The following is an 8,526-nucleotide window of genomic DNA, read 5'->3' on the forward strand; positions in this document are numbered from 1 at the left end:
CGTCATCATTGTGCCGCTAGACGGCTCGCACACATGCGACATTGTTGTGCGGGAGGAAGAGCAGGGCAGATGGGGGAGGAAGAGCCGGCATCGGGGACGGAGCGTGAGCAGATGGCAGCGGTGAGGAAAAGAATTGAGAGAAGGGGGAGGGCACGTCACTGGATAGGGAGAAGAAAAGGTGCAGGGGCAGGATGGACAAAGCGTGTGGGGTTGTTGACTGTGCGCCATCATATCCAGTCTGCATGGCATGCCACATGAGCAAAAATGGCAAAGAATGTGTTTAAACTTCTCTCCTGTAGCATTTGTGCAAGAAATTTTTGTAAGAGTGGTTATCGGAGAGGTGGTTTTCTTAATAATGCCAAATAGTTAAAGTTTCCAACGACGGCTAGGCGAGGACAAGAGCCAGCTTTTATTTCAAAAAGGACGAGAGCTGTGGCGTGAGGGCACGTGCGATGGTGCTAGGCTAGCAGATATCTGTGGAGAGCGAGGGGCGTTCCTTTTTTTTTGGTTCTGGACGTGATTGATTGCCGGAGGGCTGGGTGTGGGGTGAAATGGCTGGTGAGCCCAAGAGCGGGGGAGCGAGGTGAAGGGCCAGGGAGGCGAGCGAAGGCAGGATGTGGAAGATTGCTCCTCATATATTGTTTAGTTGTAGAAGAGATATATTCCACTAGGGGGTCACACCCCTCATGTTTCATAAAAAAAAAACTCTGCATTCAAATTACATAGTTCTGCCTTTATTACAGGGATTCTACATTATTAGAACAAAAGTGTTGTTTGGCAACAATTAAATCTTACAACATATATTGTATCCTTATGTTTTCAACATAAAAACAAGAACACAACTGGAACCAGTAACTGAAGGTGATGAAGCTAGACCATATTGAGGAGATCTGATTTGAAAGCCCGTCCTAACCGAAATCTCAGTCTCAAGATGGGCCATTCACCAAGAAGCTTTGTAAGAATGGGCAGTAAAGACGTCAGAACGCAGACCGCAACAGCTAGCCATAGGAGACGAGTAGACAGAACTGTGTATAAACCAGTTGCGAATGCTGTGGTGGTTGCCATGCATGCAAACCACATGAGCTTCTTGGTAAAAGATCTGTAGTAAAGCAAGAACTCAAGATCCCCCCATCTTGCTATGATGCATATAAAGGCAACAGCAAGTGAGGAGCACATTGCCATGGTATCTGAGATCAAGAATGCCTTAAATGCAAACTTCCTTGCCATGGTGGGAAGCCCCTCGTCTCCAGGATCAGTGCTATAACCTCCAGGCAATGTGAAAGCAGCTGCAAAGGTAATCGTGGTGATGAGGATAGCCACTAGGGAAGTGTTGCCTGTGTATGTTAGAGTCAGTGACTTGATAGCCTCCCTTGTTGATATTGTCACTTTGGCCTTGACTTCATTGTGGATAACAGCGATAGAACTTGCATCTTGAGGATCAGCTTTCAACATAAGCATAAACACTTCGTTCTGCTTAAGTATAAAGAAGCATGGAAGTGGTGCTTACATTAGGTAATATTCTTCTTTGGAGCGTTCAAATTAATACAGATGACACACTAAACAAAGGGAGTGCTCCGCTCCGCTGCACTACTTGTGGCTGTAGCTGTGTAGCAACTTAAAAAGCAGTTCGGCTGAACCGAACCTAAGATAAATCCTAGAAATTCTAAAAATCAGAAATATTTTATGATCAGTACGGTAGACTCTAAATAACATGAGCAAAAGCCATTAGTGAAATATTTATTTTTGTCCCTCAATTATCACTTAAGTTTCAATTTCGTTCCCAAACTTTCAAAATTACCATTTTAGTCCTAAAACTTTATATTTAGGCTCGATTTAATCTTATGAACTATTAAAATGATGGCATCAGTTCTAAATCTATATTTTTTGGGCTGAATTTTATCTGGATAGTCAAAGTGGTCGTTTTAGTCATCAAACTTTTTCTATTTGGCTCAACCTCATGTGATGTGAAGACTGAAAAATAATATTAGGACAAAACCATGTTTAGTAGAAAGTCTAAAAAATACTGTAGCAACTATTAACATGACAAATTTAATTTTGGGTTTGGCCCGTTTTGTACTCTATTAAATCAAATAAATATTATAGACTCATGTTTAAAACTAAGGTGCAATATATTGACTTGGTCCAAATGTGAAAGCCCTTGGGCTATGACTTGGGCCAAATTAGGAGGCCCTAGTAGTTAGACCATGGGCTAGGCCTGATCTAATTGCAAGCACAATGTGTGCACGAGAAGCAGCCCATCTGAATGACGGCGGGGTGCTTTCTCCGAATCTTTTTTTGAACATAAGCTTTCTCTGAAACTCGCTGATGCACGGGTACCAGATGAAGAGGCGCTACTATTTGGGCCAAGGGCCACTAACAAGAGGCCGGTCTAACCACATGGCTTGGCCGGTCAAACTGCTAGGTAGGAACAACAGCGCGGGAGCTTCTGTTGACATTCAAAGCAGGTAGCGCTTTATCTAGTGGTTAGTACTGGATTTTTCAGTGCTTAAATACACAATTTTGAAGCTCTCTTGATGACACAGTAGTTATCCAGTGGTCACCGAGTAAGAACCACCAGATGAATCCGATTCGACCATTGGACGAGAGTGAGCTGTTGGCGCGCATGTTCTGACCGTTAGGGCACGGGCGTCTGACCACCAAGAATGCTGCAGCACAAGAAGAATCCATAGAGGCTAGTTTGAGGTGTCTCCTATATAAATAGAGGGGTGGCCAGCCCATGGGGGTTGTTTGGCACATTGGGCACATAGTGTCCACCCTTTGTGCATAGTTTTTGCCCTTTTCTCACATAAGATTAGTGGAGTTCATTTGATTGGTGAGAGTGAGTGATTCTTAAGCGGTGCATTTGAGAGAGTAACACTAGGTGATCATGTTGCAAGCTGCTAGTACTTGTTACTCTTGGATGTTGTCACCCCCTAGATAGTTTGTGTCTTGTATACTCCATCATAGCTTTCACAGAGATTGTGCGGTGCTCTTGAGTGAGATCACATTGTTGATGAGGATAGTGTTTACCCTGCCAAAGATTGACCAAGAGCGACTCTAGTAGAAGTGAGGTGTGAAAAGGTCCTCGGTGACATGCTGGGTTATATACGTAGTTGCCAAGTTGGTGGCCGAGCTTGTTGTGCTCATAGCTCGTTGAAGCGGTAATCTAAAGGGACTTGCCTCAATAGGGATTAAGTAGTTGGCAAGCCACCAAACCTCAAGATAAAAATCATCGCGTCAACTTAATATCCCGCTTTATTTGCACCCCCTAAACACTAGAAATTTATTTGTTCCTGTACTTGTGCTATTGTAGTTGCTCTTGTGTAGCTAGTTAGCTTGTGTATCTAATTTGTTGCTTTCTAGTTATATATACTTGTGTAGTGTAAAAATTTTAGTAGTGTTAGTGTTAGTACTAGTGTAGCTTATGCTTAGTGTCTCACTAGTAAATGTAGAAGCTCCTAGTTGCTTGATTGACTAGTTGAGTTGGTTTGTGTAACCTTATCACAAAGTACAATTATATAGGAGAGCTCCCACTAGCTTGGCACCATAGTAATACATTGCATACGATCTTTTATAATTTAGCTTGTAATATAGGCAAAATCATGTAGTCATGGCTAAGCGAATTAGTTCACTTCTGCATTTGCTTTTGGCTAGCCATAGCAATTAGAATTAGAAATGACTATTCACCCCCTCTAGTCGGCCATCTCGACATTAAAACAGTGGGACTATCTAAGGAATGGTGGAGTGAGGCTATATTGACTTGCATGTCTTGTCCTGAATAGAGTTCCTAATACAGAGATTACACCATTTGAGGAATGGGAAAAGAAAAGATTGAATTTCTCATAATTAAGCACATGGAGTTTCTTGGCCAAGCTGAATGTGTCAAATAACAAGAAGCGCAAACCTCTATTCTAGGTGAAATCTATTTCGCACAAAACTGTGAATTCAAGACATAGTTTATTGTTTAGTCGTGAAGAGCTATAACCTCAATTCTAGGTGGATGCTCAACTTAAAAGTGTCTATCGAAACACTAGTATATCAAACAACAGACAATTGAGAACATTTCATATGTTCCCCAGAATTTGCTAGGGTTTGTTCAAAATTTAATTTAGCGTTGGCCCATTTTTCATTCAATTAAATCAAATAAATTCTAGACCCCTGTTAAATGCAAAGGTGCAAAATATGCTCTAAATATGGATTAATTAGGCTTATTAGATTCGTCTCGTAGTTTACAGACGAGATCTGTAATTAGTTTTGTGATTAGTCTACATTTAATACTTCAAATGTTGAAGATTTCTTTTCAAAAATGCAAAAATACAAAATGCAAAGTGATCTAAACATAGCCTTACCCAGTTTAATGTCTTGGCTTTGTCGGCGGCACCAGATAATACCATGATTGGCGTGATAGTCTTTTTGTTCATCATTGTGACGTCAATGTCTTGGCGAAGCAGTAAAGCAGCGACTATCTTGGGATTGCAGACGGCGACTGCGAGATGCAGAGCAGTATTTCCGTCTGAATCTTGCATGTTAATGAGTCCACGGAGCTGTGGCAAACCCAGCACAAATTCTACAAACTCCGTCTGTTGAAAGATTGCAGCTACGTACAGACATGTCCAACCGTTACTTGTGTAGGTATAGGGCGCATCTGGACAATATTTAAGGAGCTCTCGAGCGACACTGACATGGCCTCGGAATGCAGCAGAAACGAGAAGTGGTTCCCCATCTGCGGAGAACCTGTACCCTAAAGACCGATCGTGTTCCAACAGTACTCTTACTACGTCAATCCTGCCACAAAGTGTAGCCAGCTGCAGTGGAGTATTCTTGTTCCTTCCCTCTTCTTCACTGGCCAGAGCAGGGCGTGTCTCCATAATCATTTTAGCGATGACTAGAAATCAAATCAAGCAGTAAATTAGTTAATTAGAGGGTCAGCAGCTAGCTAGCCATGCATGGAAATATGGAATAATGGTGTCTGTATTGATTGATTTAGTTTGGGATGAGTCTATTGATGTCATTACCTGAGTTACTGTTTCTCGCGGCAGCATACAGAGCATTGATGCCTCCGGGTCCGCCATGAGCAGAACTCGGAATCTCCAACAATTTCTCGAAGACGTCCTCATAATTCCTCATCACCGCGATGAACATGGGTGACTCGCCGGATTGGTTCACAGCTTCCGACAGAGCAGGCTCCACTTGTATCAGCTCCAGCGCGAGGTCCCTGAGCCTGCTGCGTATTGCGTGGTGCAGGGCGTTGCATCCGTGCTTGTCTTGCTTCAGGATCGTCTCGCTCAGCTGCTGGTCACGGCAGCACCCGAGTAAAAAAGAGGCCAGAGGAACACGGCCCCTTGTCACTGCGGTGAGCAGCGGCGTCTCGCCATCATTGTTGACGGCCGAGAGGAGAGCCGGAGAATGGTCGAGCGTCGTCAGGACATCCTTGCAGAATTCCTCGTGGCCCTGGATGGAGGCGATGTGGAGGCAGTTGTTTCCCCGTGGAGTCGTCCCGAGCAGCACGTCCGAGTCACCAGGTGCAGCTAGTAGTTGCTTCATTAATGGAGCGTCACCACGTGTGGCTGCTTCCAGGAGACGTTGGTCCATATATAATGCTTCCCCTGACGAACTCATGATACCATTATTACTTATATTTTTCGAAGTATCCTCAGATAAACATTAGCCCGTGTTATGTTACATATATACATACTCTATCATAATCTCTCAGTAGTGGAGTATTAGCCATGAAGTATCACTATATATACAAAAATAAGAAACGAATAGACAAGCAGGATTCCCATATATAGTACCTGGCTGCTGAATATGGCCGCCGTATAGTATATGGACGGCAAGAGATGATGATCCAGTAACTTAAACGCACTCAACTTCTTTATCCTCAATACAGGTGAAGAGGCAAACAAGAGAAGAGGCTAGCTAGACAAGCAAGAAACTTGTTACTCTGTCCGGTTGTCCCTTGCAGCAGCCTTGTTATATATAAAACACAACCGACAAATAAAACAGTGCTAGAAAAAGGAAAAGAGAAAGCGAAAGGGGAAAGAGAAAAGGAAGGTCGTCACTAGAATGAAGCAAAGAATCGATTGTTCTAATACAATAGTTACTTATGTGGTTGTGTTACCACTGCAACAGCTACTGCTTCACAGTTCACACTGAGCTACATCCGCCCGGTCCGCCCCTTGTCGACTTGGCCCAAGCGAACCATGGAACCCAATGTCAGGAATCCAGGACCCCAATGGGCTTAGCTGGTATTCAGGCCTCGATTCCAAGCTGTATCGTATTAATACAGGAGAGATAGAGATGAGGCAGGTAGAAATTTGAGAACCTGAACCTTGACCTGTAATCAGATATCTTCATGCCTCACCTACCTTTTGAGCACTACCGGAAAACTCATATTTGCCGAGTGCCACCGGCTTTGCCGAGTGCCAGAACACGGGCACTCGGCAAAGCGCCTCTTTGCCGAGTGCCCAAGGCACAACACTCGGCAAACACCCGGCACTCGGCACGCCCAACCTTTGCCAAGTGCCGGCCGTCGGCAAAGAAGGGGCACTCAGCATCTTTTATCTTTGCCGAGTGCCACTGGGCCTGCACTCGGCAAAGGGGGCGCACGTGCCCAGCACGAGCGCCCGGTGTGCGCCGGCTGTTAGGGGTGGCTGACGGACGTTACCTTTGCCGAGTGCTGCAAGGCTGGCACTCGGCAAAGACTAAATTTTGCTGAGTGCATGCAGTGGGCACTCGGCAAAGCTAGTTTCGCTGAGTGCCTGCCACCTGGCACTCGGCAAAGAGTTTCTTTTTTTTGCATTCAAACTTTTTTATTCTCAACTCAAATTTGAAAAGTTAATTCCTGGTAGCATATGATACTTTTATTGATTGTTTTACTATATTTTGTTATTTTTTCTGTTTGCGGGGAATATTCTTTGAAGTTATTTTTAAATTAGAAGTGGGTCGAAATTTCGAAATCATTGAAAGGAAAAGTGATATTCATGTATCTGGCACTACTACAAAAATAATTTGTAGGAACACCTCGAATTTTTTTAAGGGCGGGTCAAAATTTGACCCGTTGCTATAAATGGAGCAGAGTTACTGTAGCACTTGACCCGTTGCTACAAATGGCGCGCGCGGAGGCCGGCGAGGCCCAGGCACGACGGATGCGGGGCTTGGGCACGACGGATGCGGGTGCAGGCACGGTGGCCGCCGGCTAGCAGCCGGTGGGCGAGCTTTTTTTTGTTTTTTGAAAATAATTTCTAGAAGCGGGTGAAGGGGTGACCCATCCCTTGAAATGGTTTTTAAGGGGCGGGTGACGTACCCGCCCCTGGAAACACCTATTATTAGCAGCGAATAAAAATGGGTTTTTATCCGCCCCTGCAAACTCATTTTGTAGTAGTGTGGATCAAAATTGATGTCGTATCTGTGAAAAAACTGAATACTTGAAGCATGTTGATCACGAAACATGACCGCAAGCCTGCGCACGGATGTTCAAAAAAAAATAAAAAGTAGGAAATAAAGTCTAAAAATCATGGGACTTGTTGAAATGTCATGGTTTCATGCGGGGATAGTGTGAAAAAAATTCACAGCGTTTCGGACAAGTGATAACGTACGCTGATTACAAACCGGAAGATCTCCGAAGAAGTTTCAGAGAGCTGCGGATTAGTCGGAAGGATTTGTACTCGAAATGAAAGTCTCATAGGATTTTCAATGTGAAGTTTTTTGTATAGACAAATGACAACAAAGTATGTGCCCCATGAAATTTGGGTTATTTTTTTAGTTCATTATTTTTTTGCCACTCATTGGAATTAATTATATTTAGTTTGAACTTGAACTTTAGACCCATGAAATAATAGTATGGCCGCTATATAGTATATGGCTGCTGAATATATAGAACCTGGCTGCTGAATATATGGCCGCTATATAGTACTAGGTCAACTGCGCGCCTCGCCGCGCCCAGATTTGCTTATGAACCTGTAATGTCATATCCAAATCTTGGCTGGACCACATCTTCATCTTTCTGTCCAAAGAACAACACTTCTATTAAATGAGGCTTATAGCTTTGACGGTGGCCTAATCAACAAACAAAACGGAAAAATAGAGGAAGAAAAGAAAAAAGGTGAGTAATAAGACACGACAATTGGGTTGCCACTCCGTGGCCCAATTAGCCGCATGTCCCCTGCGTGACCTAATCCTATCGTCTCCCTCGCTGGCCGCCGCCGCCACAGCTCTTGCTCTTCTCCTTCCTTGGCCCCCCTCTCTCTTACCCAACGAAGCAACACCCTTTGCCAGAACAAATCAGCCACCATCTCGCACAAAAGAACAAGGAAACAACACAGCAGCACGAGACACACGGAGAACGAAGTATGAGCCACCAATCTCAGCCGGGGCAAGTGCTAGACACAAACCGCAAGATGTATGGAAGGGAAACGGAGAAAGCAGGATGCTTACCGAGGCTCAGAAGGGAATGTGAGCGGCGGCGGCGGCGGCAGTCAAACTGGATCCGACGGCCTTCCGGCGCGGTGGCGCACCCCCCCTCCC

At 44.5% G+C, this 8,526-nt stretch overlaps 1 protein-coding gene across 1 annotated transcript; it reads right to left on the bottom strand.

The window, feature by feature from the left end:
- Nucleotides 1-660: 660 nt before the first annotated feature.
- Nucleotides 661-5,970, bottom strand: LOC120693356 (ankyrin repeat-containing protein At5g02620-like). The gene is made up of 4 exons (XM_039976773.1): nt 5,796-5,970; nt 5,016-5,606; nt 4,350-4,885; nt 661-1,470 (listed from the first exon to the last, which is right to left on the bottom strand). Exons 2-4 carry the CDS (start codon nt 5,590-5,592, stop codon nt 871-873), a joined length of 1,713 nt encoding a protein of 570 aa, XP_039832707.1. The 5' UTR covers nt 5,593-5,606; nt 5,796-5,970; the 3' UTR covers nt 661-870.
- Nucleotides 5,971-8,526: the final 2,556 nt, after the last annotated feature.

Source organism: Panicum virgatum, chromosome 9N (genome assembly GCF_016808335.1).
Source record: "Panicum virgatum strain AP13 chromosome 9N, P.virgatum_v5, whole genome shotgun sequence".
Classification (NCBI taxonomy): domain Eukaryota; kingdom Viridiplantae; phylum Streptophyta; class Magnoliopsida; order Poales; family Poaceae; genus Panicum; species Panicum virgatum.